General features: G+C 42.6%; 3 protein-coding genes and 2 non-coding genes across 8 annotated transcripts; 2 read left to right on the top strand and 3 right to left on the bottom strand.

The window, feature by feature from the left end:
• The first annotated feature begins 329 nt into the window (after positions 1-329).
• rab6ba (RAB6B, member RAS oncogene family a) lies at positions 330-10,413 on the top strand. 2 transcript variants are annotated; one of them, XR_013296427.1, is made up of 9 exons: positions 330-684; positions 5,126-5,184; positions 7,223-7,276; positions 7,353-7,458; positions 8,705-8,816; positions 9,061-9,154; positions 9,222-9,288; positions 9,446-9,632; positions 9,775-10,413. XR_013296427.1 is itself a non-coding variant. In XM_077584225.1 (8 exons), the coding sequence occupies exons 1-8, from the start codon at positions 615-617 to the stop codon at positions 9,508-9,510; spliced, it is 627 nt and encodes a 208-aa protein (XP_077440351.1). In that variant the 5' UTR covers positions 330-614; the 3' UTR covers positions 9,511-10,413. The 2 variants fall into 2 exon arrangements, 1 of the variants encoding a protein (XP_077440351.1); XM_077584225.1 differs by having other exon boundaries at positions 9,446-10,413.
• Positions 10,414-11,651: 1,238 nt separating this feature from the next.
• LOC144062636 (uncharacterized) lies at positions 11,652-14,375 on the bottom strand. Of its 3 annotated transcripts, none has more exons than XM_077584224.1 (4): positions 14,054-14,375; positions 12,705-13,032; positions 12,098-12,193; positions 11,652-12,009 (listed from the first exon to the last, which is right to left on the bottom strand). In XM_077584224.1, exons 2-4 carry the CDS (start codon positions 13,016-13,018, stop codon positions 11,964-11,966), a joined length of 456 nt encoding a protein of 151 aa, XP_077440350.1. In that variant the 5' UTR covers positions 13,019-13,032; positions 14,054-14,375; the 3' UTR covers positions 11,652-11,963. The 3 variants fall into 3 exon arrangements, with proteins under 3 accessions (XP_077440350.1, XP_077440349.1, XP_077440346.1); XM_077584223.1 differs by having other exon boundaries at positions 12,705-13,128; XM_077584220.1 differs by lacking the exon at positions 14,054-14,375 and having other exon boundaries at positions 12,705-13,201.
• A 6-nt stretch (positions 14,376-14,381) lies between these two features.
• On the bottom strand, positions 14,382-14,453 carry trnap-ugg (transfer RNA proline (anticodon UGG)). Its single transcript has one exon. It is a non-coding gene; the product is annotated as a tRNA-Pro (tRNA).
• Positions 14,454-15,224: 771 nt separating this feature from the next.
• On the bottom strand, positions 15,225-15,296 carry trnap-cgg (transfer RNA proline (anticodon CGG)). The gene has a single exon. It is a non-coding gene; the product is annotated as a tRNA-Pro (tRNA).
• Positions 15,297-15,558: 262 nt separating this feature from the next.
• Positions 15,559-17,265, top strand: dtymk (deoxythymidylate kinase (thymidylate kinase)). The gene is made up of 5 exons (XM_077584406.1): positions 15,559-15,791; positions 15,878-15,986; positions 16,483-16,573; positions 16,774-16,971; positions 17,034-17,265. Exons 1-5 carry the CDS (start codon positions 15,662-15,664, stop codon positions 17,142-17,144), a joined length of 639 nt encoding a protein of 212 aa, XP_077440532.1. The 5' UTR covers positions 15,559-15,661; the 3' UTR covers positions 17,145-17,265.
• The last annotated feature ends 510 nt before the right edge of the window (positions 17,266-17,775 follow it).

The following is a 17,775-nucleotide window of genomic DNA, read 5'->3' on the forward strand; positions in this document are numbered from 1 at the left end:
GGATATTAATTATAGATTTTTTTGTGTTTGTTTCATTCAAATATAGAAGTTCTGAATTTGTATATCAGTTTTAGCCATTATTACCTCAATAAAAGGAAATAGTCCCTCCACTTTTAAATGCAGTATAAACGATCCTCAAATTTTAAGTTTGGTATTTTTCTTTGTCTTTTTTTATTTTTTTTTTACTTACAATGTATAGATCAGATTTAGCCCATTAACTATTAATATCGTTACGTTAATTTTGTTTTGCTTTTATTTTTTGGGCGTAAACGCGAAAGATTTTGGCGCCACTCTCCATGACGTCATTTCACCATTCGGCTCAGCGCCTTCGGACAACTTCGCCGACTACGCATGCGCGCCCCCCTTCCCAGCAGCCCCACCGGGAGGGAACAAGCTTTATGTTGGGGTTTGTGGCGACTCGTCCCCGTTACAAAGTGAGCGAGAGAGCGCTGAAGAGAGACAACAAGACTTTAGAGGAGGAGAGAGGAAGCGGAGACACGCCGCCTCCCCTCAGCATCTTCATCGCAGTCTGTTAGCAACAAGAGCTCGAGTCCCGACAGTCAGTCCTCCGCCCTCCGGCGTCCACTGGCCGCCCTTTTCTTCCTTTCGTCAACATGTCGGTGGACAGCGACTTTGGGAACCCTTTAAGGAAATTCAAACTCGTCTTTTTAGGAGAGCAGAGTGGTAAGACATGACATTTTATTTACTATTTGTGATGAAAGTTGTGAGGTTTTTCTTCTTCGTGTGGGTCACGTGATGCCGATGCACCTGCCCGGTCACCAAGTTCATATTTGTTCAATTTCAAGCTATATCGTCAAATTAAATTTTGAACAAGCGTCCTAAGAAATCTATATGTTGTGATCTTTAGCTAAGGATACGCTAAAGGCGTTTCTTGACTTTTGAGTCGAATCAAACATTTAAAGAGTGCTGTCATTCACTCGTGGGCGTTAAAAAAAAAAAAGCCAAAATGGAGGTCAAAAGTGATGCGGTGGACGGAGTGAAGTTGTCTGATTGACAGCCTCGGACACACCCAGCTTGGTGTTGGCCGTGGGTGAAATTCAGGAGGTTCTGGTTCGGCGTTCAAGTTTGTCCGGCGTCCTCGCCGAATACAGGGTCCATTTAAAATGTAAAATTGGGTTCCTTCATCAAAGATCCAAAATGGACGCAACTTCCATCCACAAGATCCTTTTTTTTTTTTTTTTTTTAATCTTCATAGCTTCTCACGATGACGCCAAAGTCAAAGAAGTCCAAAGTGCAGAGTCCACACATTAAATACACGAAAAGCCTCTGACCTATGAGGTGAATTTTATAGCAAATATAAAATCGTAAAAAAGAAAAAGAAGAAGCTTCTATGTTATTTTGAACAAAAACAGAACAAATTGTGTGAGTGATGATTTTAGCCCTTTCTACCGCTTTTTTTTTTTTTTTTTAAAGCTTATCCTCCAAGGTTCACTGAAAAAAGTGCCAAAGGCCTACAAATGGTCTGTAAATTGTGCCAAACTCTCATTCTGATTATACTCTACTGGACAGACTTTGTACCAGTTTGACATTCTTGTCAGTCAGGAGCGGTCGACTAGTTAGAGTTGAGCTGCTTCAGAGGCATATTTGAAGTGTGAAGTGTCTTCATTCCATCAGTTTTCCCAAACTGAAATTAGCCTCTTCCAGCTGGACGGGCCTGTGACGGACATGCCAGCTGTAATTGCAGATGGCGAATCCCTGCAGCTCTACCCGCGTCATTTAGTCCTACACTCTGCCTGAATCGATTTTTTTCTAACACCCCTAATTTTGTCTATTAAATAAAAGATTTCGAAAACATATGTCTTAATATTTTTCACAGTGAAGTGAAATTGATTTCTTGATTGAACAGATCAGAAGGTAATCAGGCTCGGATGTCGTCAATGAAAACAAACTCAGCTTCCCCCCCAAAAATTTTAGCCACAGTTTAAGATTTAACAAGGGGCACATCGTATCTACGTTTTGTCTTTAAGTACTTTTTCACACAGGCCCAGGTAGCTTGGAATAGTTTAGGGGGTTGAAAAAAGGAATTTTTTTCCCCTCTTCAAAAAAAAATGACAATAAAAAATGCTATTTTTGTTGACGTGGCTAATCTTTGTTTTTAAAGTGGGGAAACTACAAAAAACAAACTGAAGAATACTAAAATACTTTTTTATACTTGGTAAGAGCATTTTAATCACGTTGCACTTTGCAGGTGTCTGGGGAGCAGCCACCAGCAGTTAAAAGGTCAAAGGGGGATTTGCAAAGTCATTACATTTTCAACAGAATATCTCCACCCTGGGTGGGGGAAATGTTGATTTAATTAACGGCAGCTCACACATTTCGCAAATCATGACCTGATGCCAGGCTAAAGGTTAAAAGCGCTCCAGTGACACGTTAAAATGGACGCCGTCATGCTTATGTGTACATTAGCAACGGGGGGGCTTACTGCCTCGTGCATATTTAACAAGCAGGAAATACATAGACATCGATAAGCTCACACTAATGCTATATATATATATATATATATATATATATGTGTGTGTAACGCCGTCCATCCATCCATTTTTTTTAAACCACCTTTTCCTCAAAGAGACCGACTAACTACATAGACGGCTTTCCTAAAGAATTTATTTCAGCTTGCAACTCTTTGTTCCTACTATAAGGAAATGCTAGTAGGCCAGCGCTTCCAGCGCTTCCTGCTGACACACACGCACTGATTGATGCCGGAGTGCAGCTAGCAGAGCTGGCAGAGCTAGCAGAGCTCGCAGCGCAGCACATTGCTCCAGTGATTCAGCACTATCACCCGAACAGCCAAGGCGGGAGGATTGCGTGACACCTCAGGCCAAAGCCATGTCCAATATGATGAACTTGTTGCTTTGGCGTCATATTGTCACATTCTGGTGCTTCATTTAGTCTGGCCATAGCCTTGTCTAATAGGAAATGTGCTTTGTCACCATCTTGTGGCAAGCAATTCTAAAGCTTTTTGTGTGAGTGTTAATGGTGGATTTTTTAAATGTGCGTCTGGGCTGAGAGAAAAATGTAACATTATGCATTTGTACGGGTGTTTTCTGTCTTGTTTAGTTAGCACAGAGGCTAACTGACTTCTTAAGCTAGCTCTGTAGTTAGCTTGCTAGTTTGTCACTTGTCCAATTTGCTCACAGGTGAGCTGATTAGTTTTATCACAAGATACTCGTTAGCCAAGGGGTAGCTACGAGCTAGCATTGGCCACCGGCTCATAGCCAAATATCTTTTGGGAGTCTTTTCATGGGGCAACTTAAGGAAAATGTCCTGATTGGCGCTGCTTCCCGTCTGGCTGGAGGATGCAATCTCATTGTTCGCATTAAAACGACGAGTGTGTCCTCTCATAACAGCCTTTCTGTCTGTTTTCCTCGGGCTAATGCAACGAGGCTAACATGGCGTCACACCTGGCTGCATTTGTTATTGTGTCCTCAATATGTACACACGCGTGTGTGTGTGTGTGTGTTTGTGTTTGGCCTACAGTCACAATTCTTTATTAGTCCACAACAGAACTGAAATGGATTTTTGTTTGCCTTTGTGGAGTTTGCCGACCTGTTCATCCATTATTCAGAAGCTTGTGGTCAATAAATGTGTCTATATGCATTGTACACCTTTAAGAGTTTTGCACAGGTGTCGTGGCAACCATGTGACATTCTCTCTTGACAGCTGTCAAGTTAGCTGGCTGCTTTTGTCACTAGTGGCTTGTTCAGGCTGTTCTGAAGTTAGCATGCTAGCTTGTCACTTGTTAGCTCACAGTTTAGCCAGTAGGTTTCATCACGCAGAGGTTAGCAAGTTCGCTAACCATTTTAAAACCATTTATTTGTTCAGTATGTAGTACATAAAGTAAAAGAGTTAACAGTAATGAGTAGTTGTTGCTTTTTCAAGTGAACTACATTCTAATAATCTAAACATGTATAGTGGGGGTGTCAGGAATGAGTGAATTATTCCGAACACTTCCTGTGTATGTGACTTTAATGTGGAGTAAAAAGGATGTTCCTGTGTGGAATCCCGCTGCTGCTGAAAGTGCAGGACATGCAGCAGTATCAGCGGGCGCTTGATTTCTCCTCGCTAATTGGCCCCCACGTCGCTCCCAACGACACTTTATGAGCTTGGAGGAGCGGCCAGACGGGAATCCACCACATTAGCATCGTTTGTGTCGCCAGAGTGCGAAGACGAACGCAAAATGTCTGCCATAAGATGTTCACGATAACGGATGACGTCGTCCGCGCTGGCTTTGCAAAGATGCCAAAAATGCTTTAGTTATGGTCCTCAGTACTTGTAAGATTAGCTCACTGGTTAGCTCGTGCTCAATTCACTCACAAATTAGCTTGACATGAGATGGCTAGTTTCTCATTTGTTTGTTTAGCAGGCAGGTTTGTCACTTTTTAAGTTAGCTCACGGCTTAACTGTCGGCAGTTGTGTCACTAGCTGGCTATCTTGTCACGAGTTACTTGTCCAGTTTGCTCAGACGCTAGCTGGCTATTTTCTTGCTTGTGCAGTTGGCTCACAGGTTTGCCGGCTAGCTTACAAGCTAGCCGGCTCGTTTTCTCACCGGTTTAGTTAGCTAGCACGGGATACATCACATGTCATTTTTATTAGCCGCGTTTTGTCCTATTCTATTATTCTATTTTGTATCTTTTTAATCCAATCTAGTAGATGGAGCGCTAATCGTGCTGAAGGCAATCACTGTCAGATTGGTTGAGGCGTTGATTCAAAAATGAGCGAGACATGGTTGGGATAATCATGATCCAAGCATCACATTGTGCCTGGCATGCGCAGCAGGCGCGTGTAATTAGTCTCCTTGATTAAAAGTCTTGGCGTACACAGCAGAGCTCATTAGCGGTTGATGGTGTTGATTCCTGGTAAGAGTTTGCACGATCCCTTTGGGCACCATTTTGTGTCAGGGTGTTGGATGGCAACTCGTAGTTTACGGTACAGAGTGTCACACATGGGACAACTGTCCAATTAATAGCTGGCCATTAATAAAGACAATTTATCTGTATGCTGGAAGGCTCTTTTTTTTTTTTTTTTTTTTTGAAAAAAAAAAGAAGGAAAATGTCTTGTTTGGAGACAACTTTGAAGTCATCTTCATTTTCGTTTTCTCTTGCAGTGGGAAAGACGTCGCTGATCACGCGCTTCATGTATGACAGCTTTGACAGCACGTATCAGGTAAAAAAAAAAAAAAAAAAGCTCAAAAGCACCTTCAGCTACACTTACAATGACTGTCTTATGTGCCGATCAAAAGGCATTAAAATAAAGCTCACAAAGCCTGGTTGAAAGTGACGTTCACGTTGGAAGAATGCAGGCAATCACCTCCGAGAAATCCTAATCAGATTAGCTCCACAAGCGCAGAGTTTCATACCGCCACAAATGTAAAACGAGTCGTGATTTTTTTTTTTTCCTGACGTACCGAGATGTGACGAATGTTATCGTTTAGCAAAAAAGACGCACACTCCTTGGAGTGAACAGATTTTGCTTCTGGTCTGCCGTTGAGCTGAATGCTGCTATAATGAATAACGGCCTCGGCCGGCGGTCATTACGAAGGAAAATATGAAGACAAACGGCCTCTGTCTTGTCCTGGTGGTGATGAGACTTGAAGTCACGCGTTGTCATTCCTCAGCCTCCTCCTTTTGGAAGTTCTGACGTCCCGGCAGAGAGCATCGCTTTTTTGTTGTGTAGAAATTCTGCAAGGAGAGTGAAAATCAAATACCTTCACATTAGCACCCTTTAGTCTCAAAATCTGGATTTACACTTGTAAGATCCAAGCGTCCATGTCTGATTTTTATTTTTATTTTTAAGTGGCACGTGTAACAGTCCAAATAGCAGTAATCACAAGCATGTGTTCTTTATCCTCTACAAAGCACGATTGATTGAGTCTACAGTAAATGATATCTAACTGTTTGACTTGCACTGCCCCCTGGTGGTCAAGCCACATTGAAATGAGCAGCAGCACATTGTGGACTGTGAGTTATTTGTTTTTCAATGTATTTATGCTACATTTCATAGGAAAACGTCTCCGTCCGTGCTTTTCCTTTCCCACAGGCAGAGCAGGCCTGGAGCCAGCTGACGACGCCGGCTCATTAATCATTCAAAAAGACCACGTGAAAAATTTACAAGGATCTGATGTGTTCATGTATAGCTCGCCGTCTGTGTGGGATCCTATTTTTAACATCTGGGCCAAAAGGAACCCAGAAACCTTTTGACGCAAACATCACACACGACTTCCTTTTATGTCAAGATTATTGACGTAAATTGTCCTGTTTAAACTCTGCCACTCAGCGGTTTAAGCTGCGTTTGTGGCGTGAGCGCACGAACATTTGTGCCGGTTCAGATGGAGCACAAATGTCTTGATATTTTTTTGTTGCTCGGCCAGACCGGCCTGGTTCGGCCCGCGCCGGTCGCTGGCATCGCCAAGGAAACCAGCGCGTGACGGAGCTGCTGATTTCCAAGCCTGCTGCACTCGCATGGACCGTAGCGATGTCCAAAAACCTTTGGGAACAAAAAAAAATCAAGAGAATTTAAGAAGATAAAGAAGCCCCGCCCCCGTCAGTCGCCTGTCTTCTCAATTGCTCCGCCTTGACGTCGTTGTGAAACGGTCTGTACAGGGGGTTAACGTCACACCGTATGACGGTTAACAATGTTGAAACCTGGTTTGCAACTCGGTTTGAGTCCGGATGGAATTCACATGCCTTCTTTTCAGAGTTCCCAATTTGAAAATGCCAATATCAGGATTTATTTTTGGGCCGGATCACCCGAGGACATCGTTGCAGGAGAAGCCGCGCGCTTGGCGACCAACTGTCAACACTCCGCCAAGAAAGAACACAAAGCCATCTGCCTCAATGGAGATGAGCAGTCGTGCACATTGATACCAAAAAGAAAACAATTTTGCTGTTGAAGAATGTGTTTCTTTTCGGGCATGACTTCTTATTTAAAAAAAAAATTATGAAATGTCATGTTGCGCAAAGTGGAACTAAATTACAGACAATGCGACAAATAGTCCATTTGCAGGTTTTTGTTTTTTTAAACAATGTGACATTGCCAACTAGTGGCGTGGCATGCAAATTACAACATACATGAATACATTTTGGGCTTCTCTTACTTACTCCTGCTTTAGTCCCATTAACACCCATGGAAAGTTTCCAACGATGAAAATTTGCAACCTTACTAAATGAACTGACCTCTCAATTTCCTCTGTCCACTTCGCAAGGCGACAATCGGAATTGACTTCCTGTCGAAGACCATGTACCTGGAGGACCGAACGGTAAGCCTTGAGTGTGTTATGCCGCCTGGCATTTTCCATACTAACGGCGTCCGTCTTGTTGGTCACCAAACGCCAGGTGAGGTTGCAACTGTGGGACACGGCGGGACAAGAGCGCTTCAGGAGCCTCATCCCGAGCTACATACGCGACTCCACGGTGGCCGTGGTCGTCTACGACATCACAAGTAGGTTTCAGGAGCAGCAACACAAACAAGAAGATGACCAACCTCCTCTTTTGGCTTTGAATTGACGCTCCAGCTCGAACAGTTCGAGCTCAGTACTGCCCGGCATGTTGTGGCAAAATGCGGTACTACACGGACGGCGTGCAACTCTTGATTCCGACTTTCCCGTGAACCGGGGGTCGGCAACCTTTACTGTCAAAAGAGCCACTTTAGGACAAATAACCCCAAATCTGTCTGGGGCAACAAAACATTTGAAGATTGTGATGAACCAAACGCTGTGTTAGTGTGAGTCGAATGTACTGAAGGCTCGTTTGAGCTACACCATAACAGAAAAATGTGCAGCATCCAGTACTTTTGAGATTCATTTGTTATTTTTTAATCATTTTTTTTCAGACTTTGACTTTTCTGCCTTTGTCAAATTTCTTACATTTTTGACAATTTTTAGGGTCAATTATGCTAATTTTCTGCCTTTCTCATTTGGGCAATTTTTGACATTATTTTTATGCCTTTTTTTCTCGCTTTTATGACTAATTTTGACTTTTTTTCCTGACTTTTTTGCTATAAATTTTCTGACATTTTTGGCAATTTTGTGGACATTTGATGGTCATTTTCAGCATTCTTGTTTTTGAACATTTTCTTTCCTGCCTTTTCTTAAATCAATTTTCAGACTTATTTTGGCAATGTGGACATTTTATGGTAATTTTCAGGATTTCTCCTCTTTCTGACTTTTTACAGTTTCTTTTTAAACATGCTCTTTTCTGCCTTTTTTAATAAGAAATTATTATATTATTATATTTATATATTATTATTTATTTATTATAATTATTTTATGACCTTTTGGGCAATTTCATGGACATTTGACGGTAATTTTTTAAAACTTTTTCATCTCCCTTTTGTCTCTTTCTGTCAACTTAAAAATTTGGACTGACATTTTTTAAAATATTTAATTACTTATTTTATATCTCAATCATTAATTCATTTAAAGAATATTTTATCTAAAAATAAAGATAAATATGTATAAAAAAAAAATCTTTCTATTAAGATTTTTTTTTTTTTGGGAGATCCACAGAAGAGGGACTAATGTGGCTCTATAACAATATAAAAACCATCCAAATAATGTCTGAAAAATCTGTAAAATAGCTTGTGGGAGGAATAAAACAATTTTTTTTAAAATTCTATTTTCACCTGTGAAATGTGTTTGTGATAAACGCGCTTCACCCAAGTGTGACGTGCCCCGTTGTCTCAACAGACGCCAATTCCTTCCAGCAGACATCCAAATGGATTGACGACGTGCGGACAGAGAGAGGAAGTGATGTCATCATCATGCTGGTGGGCAACAAAACAGACCTGGCAGACAAGAGGTACGCGCTGCCCACCGGGAGAAACACGCCGCGTGTATTTTAGGACCCGCATTATGCAATCTCCGCTGCGACGATGACGACGACGAGCAAGCCTCGGCGTTCCGCTTCAGTCACACAAATAGCAGCGCTCGGACGGCAACTGTTACGTCATTCCAAGAAATCGCTCAATTGTGGCGAGACCACGCGAGTTTTCTGGAGTCTCTTCCGGCTTGAGGCGTCATCACTTCCTGTGTTGGATCCTCAGGCAAATCGGCATCGAGGAAGGAGAGAAGCGGGCTAAAGAGCTCAGCGTCATGTTCATCGAGACCAGCGCCAAGACGGGCCACAACGTCAAGCAGGTGAAACGCTACCAGGCCAAAATGGCGTACATGTTGAGGACTTGTTTTCACGCTTCTTATTTGGCAGCTGTTCCGCCGCGTGGCCTCGGCGCTTCCCGGCATGGCGAGCATGCAGGAGAGCGGCAAAGAAGGCAGTATCCTTTTTTTCAAGTCCATCCCTAAAGACAGAATCCGGTGCCACCTCTGCTTTAATATACATTTGACTGAAGTTAAACAGCACCGCCAAGTGGTAGTAAAGGGGTACTACACGACCCAAACTGTCAAATGTGCCTCCTTCACGATCTCCTCCAGTGATCGACATCAAGCTGGACAAAGCGCAGGAGCCGCAAACCAGCGAGGCCGGATGCTCGTGTTAATGGCCCGCTAGCGTTAGCCGCTAGTAGCTAGCAGTCATCGCGTACAAGCCCCCCTCACCCCTCGCCGTCCCGCGTCCCGACCCTATGTTGTGGCTTCCTATTGGTCAACATCACGACTGCTGGTCAGTGCTTGCCGAGACAAGGATGTCGACGCTGAAGCTGCCAAAAACAAACACGTGCACTCTTATTCCTTTTTTGATTTTATTTGTTTTCAATGTCCTAATCGAGTCCTGCCCATACTTTGTTTTGTATTTTTATATTCAGGGACAATTCCACCTCACTTTACGACCGACACCCACATTAGAGCCGTTAACATCATTTGGACTTTCCATGCATGCAGTTCTGTGTGTCAGGTAACATCTCAAACACGCACACACACACAAATGTTGGACTTTCATGTATGCGTGTCACGTTGCGTGCGCGTCACATTTGAGCACTGGTGCATTGTGGGACGTTTATGCAAATATGTGTGGATGCACTCGAGGAACATCTATTTGGGGGCATCAAATGTTTTCGAATTGAGAACACCTTGAAATGTTCTTATTTTAACAAGTTTGTTGTTGTTTTTGGATCAAGTTGAGACTCAAGTCAGAGAAGACGCCTTGAAATTGGATTCACAAACACGTTGCTGCTTATCTCATATTCATTATTTAACAACTGGAATGTTGGACAACACGTAGCCTTACTGTCAGACGAGCACTTTCTCTTTTTTTGTGTTTTTTTTTTTTCATCGAAAGAGGATTCTACAGATGCTTCTTTGTATTTATTTCCTAGCGAACGGAAAACCTCGGTGTCCGCATGTCAACACATGTAGTGATGCTTGTGCACTGAAGGGGGCAGCAAAGGCGACCTCGCACCGACCGTCCACAGCATGTCGCTATTAAACATGTCTTGCCAAGCGCCGCACGCGTCTCGGCTCATTCAGACAACGCAGACCAAAACCGAGAACTTGGTCCGGACTTTTGTCCAGACCTCGCATGAGACTTGTGTCCAGACTTTGTACAAAATGTTGCCTTTGTCCAGAGCTTAGTCAAGCTGACTTGAGTTCATACTTTGGTGTAGACCTTGTCCAGACTTTTGTGCAGATTTATAACAAAACGTTTGTCCAGGTCTTGGTCTAGATTTCTGTCCACATCTGTCTAAACTTAAACCCAGTCTTTAATCTAGAATCCAAATCTTAGTGATGACTTTTAACAAGACCGGTCCAGTCTTTGGTTCAGACATTGGCGCAAACCTTGTCCAGACTTCTTTCCAACTGGATCAACTTTTGTCCAGGTCTTGGTCTAGATTTCTGTCCACACCTTTTTCCAGCTTAAACCCAGTCTTCAATCTAGAATCCAAATCTTATATAGTGATGAAGTTTATCAAGACGGTAGTATGGACATTAGTTCAGACATTGGTCCAGATCTTAGATCAACTTTTATCCAGGTCTTGGACTCGACCTCTGTCCACACCTTTGTCCAGACTTTAATCAAGCCCTTGGTCTAGAAACCAAATCTTGGTACTAACTTTTATCAAAAGATAGTCTGGACCTTTTGTTCAGGTCTTGGTCTAGACCTTTGTCCAGACTTTAGTCCAGCCCTTGGTCCAGAATCCCAATTTTGGTCCAGAAGTGATTTGAAACCAAATCGTTTTCAACATTTCACACACAAAACAACAACCTGGAAGGCAAACAACTGTCACAGCTCGTCAAGCGCGGCAGGCCGATCTGACTTGTTCCAACGGATCCACACCAAACCGGATCGCCAACAAACGGGTCTCTTGCGCCATCCCGCTTGGAAACCACCCTGGCCCAAATTTGCGTCATCAACTGTGAGCCGAAACTTGAGTCGCGATTCTCCACGCCCGTCTTTAATCTGGTGCTTGTTTGTTTTTGCTTGTCATGAAAGTGACGACGGCGTATTTTCGAGCGCTCCCAACGCTGACTCTTTGCCAGATGCTTTATGAATGCTCTTCGTAATCCCCCTTTCACGCTTCAGCGGGTCTTTTGTCGCGCGCTTCTGTTGTGCGACATTAGCATTGTGCCGTGAAGAAGTCTCGTCGAGTGTATCATCGTTCACAGATGGGGAGCCGATTGTTGTCCTGTAAAGCGGCACGCGATGCTGCCATTGACACAACAAACACAATTGAATACTCTCATATTCACTTTGGTCGTCAAAAGTAGCCAAATGGATTGTTTATTTAGTGGTCAGGACATTCACAGGACGGAGGGACTGACGTCTTTCAAGCAATTGTTGTCCTGTAAAGCTGCGTACGACGACCGGAACGGATCGCACACACAATTAAATACTCTCTACGGCTACTTTTTCATCATAAATAAAAATAATAATAAAAAAGGATGGTGTATATTTAGTGTTGAGGAAACATTGGGGGGCGCCTGCTTGAACCAAATCCCAGAGCAGCAGCTGGGAGAACTAAGCCCAGAATAAATAAGGGGGAGTCCGGGGGGGGGTTCATAACGTCTCTTCGCTGGAGAGCCGGCGCCAGGATTTCATTTCCCTACAAGGGCAAAAAAAAAAAAAAAAAAAAGGCAACAATTTGTCCGCAATGTTGATTAACGTCAGCATTTGAGGGACGTCGGACTTACACGTTACTGCTGGGCACGATCTGCTCTCGAGGTCGTTTGGTCAGCGTGAACTTGCGCAAGAAGGAGCGGAACTTCAGCTTGTTCCTGGAGGAATTGCTGGCAGACAACAGTTTGTTTAAGAGCACGTTTTACCACACCCTCAATATAGTGATTGTTTTTTTTTATCTGATTATTTTTTCAAAATTGTTTTTTATTGTAATAATATATCGATGCCTAAGTCATTTTTTCAGGAAACACAAAAAAATTTAACCATTTGCATTATGAGGAGATAATTTAGGCAAACAAAAAAATAATAATTTTCTGCACAAAAAAAATGACTTGGGCAATTATTTTAAGAGGGTAATGATAAAAAAAGAAAAGAATCATGGGAAGACGGTTAATTTCATAATAATGAACTTATTCAACTTATTCAAAATTGACGGTTATAGACGTCAAATATCCATTTGACGTCTATAACCGTCAATGGCAGTGAATAATTTGATTTCAAATGAATTTCTTTAAATGAATTAAATTAAATAATCACCCATTAAATCACAAAAAAAACATTGTTTTTTTTTTTTCTTCAAAATCCAACTTTGGCATAATTAAAAGGCCATACAATATTTACCTTTCCGCCCGGGGCTCGTCTTCCTCGTCGTCTTCGTCTTCTTCCTGGTCGCTCGGGATCCGCTCCCACAGCGCGCTGTCCACCCACAGCGCCTCCCGCAGGCTGAGGCCCCGCCGCACGCAGGTGACGCGGCGGCACAGCGGGCAGCGCACGCACAGCGACGGCCCCGCCCCCGCCGGCGCCGACCGCGCCGCCATGGCCTCCAGGCAGGCCTGGCAGAAGGCGTGTCGGCAGTGCAGCAGCCGCGGGACGCGCTCGGCCCGGGAGAAAGCCAGCAGGCAAACGCTGCAGTCGCCCTCGCCGCACAGCACCATCAGGGAACACCCGGCTGCGGGCAAGGTCACGTTTACGCCATATGGCCGTCCTGGACTTGCAGCCAGCCAATCACAAAGCACGTGTAGCAAGCATGCGCGCACATTCGCATCTGAGGACCATTCAAAGTAAGGCCAGATTGTTGTTTTTGAATAGCATATTGTTGCTGCTATGTGAAAAAACATTTAGTGGTTTGTCCCTTTTTGGGGGGTGAAACTGAATGCAGACATCTTAAAAACATAAAAATTTATTTAAAAAAAAAAAAAGAACATAAGTATTTTTCCACATAGCAGCGACGATATGAAGAAGTTAGTTTGACTTTTGATCAGCACTTCATTGCAAGAAGCTGCACTCGATTGAGGATTTTTTCTTGTGATTACAGTAGAGGAAGTTTTTTTTTTAACTAGTTAACTTAAAATGTGACCTAAAACATGCCTGTTTAAAAAACACCTATTAGTATATAGTATTTTGTTTTATGTACTTCATTTTTTTATGCTCTTACTGTAACAGCGGTTTAACGTTTACACTTTTATGACCTTACGGAACGTATCAAGAAATAAAGATTGTAATTCTTCCTTGTACGATAAATGATTGTGATTTGTTTCCTCATACAATGGTTGACTTATTTTTACTTTGTTTTATGTGTAATAAGCAGCAAAGTAAAAATGGTACTCTGTAAATAAATACACATATATACTGTACCAATATAAGAAAATACTGTATGTACATTTTGAATTAGTATAACAGTACGATATCAAATGGAAAAAAAAAAAGTACACATTGCTTAAAAGGCTCTTTTTTTTTGAAGGCATTCCTGACCTCATTTTACACTTATTCACACTCACACACTTGTAATAGTTTGTAAAAATGATAAGTGGTGCAAAGAATGGACGAGGACATAAAAATAAAGATCCTGATAACATTACAAGAAAACATTTGAGTACAATTTGAAAGTTGCTCTTGAGCAAATTGTACGTATTTCTATTGACTTTCCGTCCCCCTCGCTCAGTATAAAAAAAAGAAAGCAGTTAACTTACAGCAGGCTTGACGAGAAGTCAAATATAACGTGGAGGAGGCGTGAGACGCTCGCTGCTCGCTGCTGCGAGATGTTTTGCTTGATGAATGAAGGCTGCGCAGCTCGTTTCTTTGCTATTGTGCGTATTGTGGGGGCGGTTCGCATGCAGTCCGCTGCCGGAACGTCCACAGAGCAGCAGCTGTGCGAGGAGGCGGGCTCTTCTTTGTCATGAACAGCGCGGTGGATTAAAACGTCCAATTGCATATTTAATGTGGAGATGTGCTGTCTAAAGAATTATAACTGAAAAAGGTTCGGCTCGTCCGGAATTTGATTACTGAAACAAAATAATGGGGCTCGTCCGGGATTTGAACCCGGGACCTCTCGCACCCAAAGCGAGAATCATACCCCTAGACCAACGAGCCGCCTGATAACTTTGCGACGATACAAAACCTATATTTTTATTTATACTGATGACACGGCGTTTCACTGTAGACGTGTCGATATTTGCTACTAATTGCTAAGTAACCACATAGATAGTAGCCTGGTGTCTTTTTTCACACGTTTAAACAAAAGTAGTTTTCTTTGTAATTTTTAAAATAATTTTATGTCTTAATTCTACTAAAATATGTCGTATTTTATTGTAATATTAATTAATTCTTTCTAGCAACAGAATGACTTTTTCTCTCAATTTTACAATTCATATCTCCAGTGTCTGTGGAACATCAATCAAAGATGTTTAAAGAATGCAAGGACAGGTGGAAAATGTTTTCCCTTATTTTCAGACTTGTTTTAAATGGTTCAATTTGAGCCACAAAAGAGTTGATTAATTGATAAAAACTAAAGCATTTTTTCTTGAATTTTATGAACTTGTTCTAGTAACAATTTTGTCACTATATTTTCATCCATACATTTTCGTAACCATTTTAATCAATTCACCCCAAAAAATTTGATTGCAATTTGCAACAAATGTATTTTATTAACATAACAATTCTCCCCAAAATTACGTTTTCTGGAATAAAATTTGGATAGTATTGGATGCCTTATTTCAATTGAGTCACTGGAGTGAAACAATTTTGATTGTGACACTTTGTACCAAGAAGCAGCACAAATGGCTTAATACAAGTTGTACCAGCGATGCGAATGAACCGGTTCAACGAAATTGATGTGGCCGAAATACTACTCGGCAAAATTTTGGGCTCGTCCGGGATTTGAACCCGGGACCTCTCGCACCCGAAGCGAGAATCATACCCCTAGACCAACGAGCCACGTGTCTAAGGTGTCCGCCCATTTCATATATAAAGATTTCAAATACAACCGTTGTGACGTACAATGATTTTTATTTTTTTTAAAGACCGTGTATACAATACCGTTGCTGTATCTCGCAGTTAAATGTCTTTTTGGCCACGACGCGAGACATTTGCACTAGCCTCTTTTAGCTTAGCCGATCGGTGCATCGTTTCCTCTCGAACGCCACAGTCGCTGCTTGCGTACGACGTAATGACGTAGTGGCACGAGGCGGAGTCTGTCTGGCGACCCCAGCGGACAGGAAATGCGGCTCCCAACTTCCGTGTTTACATTTTTATAGCGCGGGAAGAGCACTAGGGCGACATCCTGCATTTTGTCTGCCGGCATGGCAGCCAAGCGAGGCGCGCTCATCGTGCTGGAGGGGGTGGACAAAGCCGGCAAGACCACCCAGTGCAAGAAGCTGGTCCAGTCGCTGCAACAGAGCGGACACCCGGCGGAGATGATGAGGTTTCCCGGTGAGTACCCCCCCACCCCCACACACAAGCTTCGACTTGCGTTAAAGAAAGTGCTCTGATATCTAGTTGTGCTTGGCTGTTGGCAGACAGAAGCACGACGATCGGAAAGTTGATCAGCGCTTACCTGGAGAAGAAGAGTGAGTTGGAGGACCACACAGTGCACCTTCTCTTCTCCGCCAACCGCTGGGAAATGGTGTAAGTGTTGGCCGCATCCGGAGGGAGATTATTGCCGAATCTGAGGTGCTAGGTGTTTGTAATCATGGTTTTCTTTAAAAAATATATACATATATATTCTCACTGTTTTCGGAACCGTACTTTGCATCTTTTACCTTAATTTTGAACTGATAGAAGAGAGAAAAAATCTGGGAAAAAAGTGGTGTTTTGTCAACAAACAAAAAAAGGCACGCATTTCAAAATGTTACTATATTAATTTAATAGTAATTTTCTCAGGAAATCTAGCAAAAAGAAAAGTGTTGGACTGTTATTGCAATATAAGTCATAACTTCACCAAGAATAAAATTGTAAAAAATTCGTGAGTTTTCCCAAATTTACGTTGCAACAACAACTCTGTGACTTAATCCAAGTTGCATTAATTTACGACTTTTTATCCTTGCAATTTTCAAACCTCTTCTTAGACGATGAGAGCTTTATTTATTCTTGTACTAACACAATGACTTTTTTTTCTCTCCAGGCCTGAAATTAAGAGAAAACTGGAGCGAGGTACCACGCTGGTGGTGGACCGATACGCCTTCTCCGGCGCCGCCTTCACCAGCGCCAAACCAGTGAGGCTATTTCTCCTCAGTCAATCTGCTGACAATTCTTACATTTTTATCAAGTCAAAATTCTAATAAATTTGTTTTCAACATTATTATACATAATGTGAAAGATTAAAAAAAAATTCCCACTTGTAACTTTGAGAAAAATGGTGGGAAAATGTAATATTTCTCCCATAGTTGTATGTAAGAAAATGTGTGAATTTTAGGGTTTCAGTCTGGACTGGTGCACCAGGCCGGACGTGGGTCTGCCCAAGCCGGACATTGTCCTGTTCCTGCGACTGAGCCCGGCTGAGGCGGCTTCCCGAGGTCGCTACGGCGAGGAGCGTTACGAGGATGCCGCTTTCCAGAGCGCCGTGCTGGAGCGCTTCGGTCAGCTGATGGACGACCCGTCCGTCAACTGGAAGGTGAGGACGCAAAAGACCGTCCGTCCTCTTCCTGCCTCATGTTGCCACCTGGTCCTGCGCAGGTGGTGGACGCGTCCGGGAGCGTGGACGACGTTCACGACAACATCGCCCAGAAAAGCCTGGACGCCATCCGGGTGGCGGAGATGCAACCTCTGGGAGAGCTCTGGAAGTAAACGGCCACTGCTGCTTTTTTCTTTTTAAATGGTCTAATTGTGTTGGAGACGAATGGAACAAAACATTAGTAGAAGATGAGCAATTTATAATAAAGTTGTAATTTTCTGGTGTTTTATCAAATGGTCTGTTTTTGAGAAAAGTGGACATTTTACAAGGAAAGATTTACGCATTCCATTCGTTCCGTGACCGGGCTTGTACCTCAAATCATCTCTAACCACTAAAATGATCACAAGTGCAAATAATCGGTTCCAGCCTCCTTAAAAAGAAAAGAAAAGTATCATCTCTATGGAGGTGGAAAACATTTCCTTTCAGAGGGGCGGGGCCGTCACCCTGCCATTACCACTTCAGGGTGCAGTTGCTGGCCCACTAAATTTCAAAGAAGTTAACGCAATAAAGACGCCCACATAACAAGGAAGTAACCAACCAGAAAGCTGTTTTTTGTTTGCCATATCAAGTAAAGTTGTACTTTAATATTAAAAGAAATTTGAAATTAGTTGTAATTTTAGGAGAAAAACTAACGCAACTAAATTTAAAGTTGCTTCTTCACAAGAAAATTGCACTCAAAAGCATTATACTGCATAAAAGCAGAGTAGTAACTAAATTGCGATGCAAACTGGGATGTTCTGTTTG

The sequence above is a fragment of the Vanacampus margaritifer genome, chromosome 13 (assembly GCF_051991255.1).
Source record: "Vanacampus margaritifer isolate UIUO_Vmar chromosome 13, RoL_Vmar_1.0, whole genome shotgun sequence".
In the NCBI taxonomy this organism is placed as follows: domain Eukaryota; kingdom Metazoa; phylum Chordata; class Actinopteri; order Syngnathiformes; family Syngnathidae; genus Vanacampus; species Vanacampus margaritifer.

Excerpts from the sequence above, each read along its gene's own strand:
- LOC144062636 (XM_077584220.1), bottom strand. The coding sequence starts at position 13,201 with ATGTTTTTTCACATAGCAGCAACAATATGCTATTCAAAAACAACAATC. Across the intron at positions 12,194-12,704 it reads GACGAGCCCCGGGCGGAAAG|CAATTCCTCCAGGAACAAGC; the intron begins GTAAATATTGTA and ends GTTGTCTGCCAG. Across the intron at positions 12,010-12,097 it reads ATCGTGCCCAGCAGTAACGT|GGAAATGAAATCCTGGCGCC; the intron begins GTAAGTCCGACG and ends TTGCCCTTGTAG.
- rab6ba (XM_077584225.1), top strand. The coding sequence starts at position 615 with ATGTCGGTGGACAGCGACTTTGGGAACCCTTTAAGGAAATTCAAACTC. Across the intron at positions 5,185-7,222 it reads GCTTTGACAGCACGTATCAG|GCGACAATCGGAATTGACTT; the intron begins GTAAAAAAAAAA and ends CCACTTCGCAAG. Across the intron at positions 9,155-9,221 it reads CGGGCCACAACGTCAAGCAG|CTGTTCCGCCGCGTGGCCTC; the intron begins GTGAAACGCTAC and ends CTTATTTGGCAG.
- dtymk (XM_077584406.1), top strand. The coding sequence starts at position 15,662 with ATGGCAGCCAAGCGAGGCGCGCTCATCGTGCTGGAGGGGGTGGACAAA. Across the intron at positions 15,987-16,482 it reads GCCAACCGCTGGGAAATGGT|GCCTGAAATTAAGAGAAAAC; the intron begins GTAAGTGTTGGC and ends TTTTCTCTCCAG. Across the intron at positions 16,972-17,033 it reads ACCCGTCCGTCAACTGGAAG|GTGGTGGACGCGTCCGGGAG; the intron begins GTGAGGACGCAA and ends GGTCCTGCGCAG.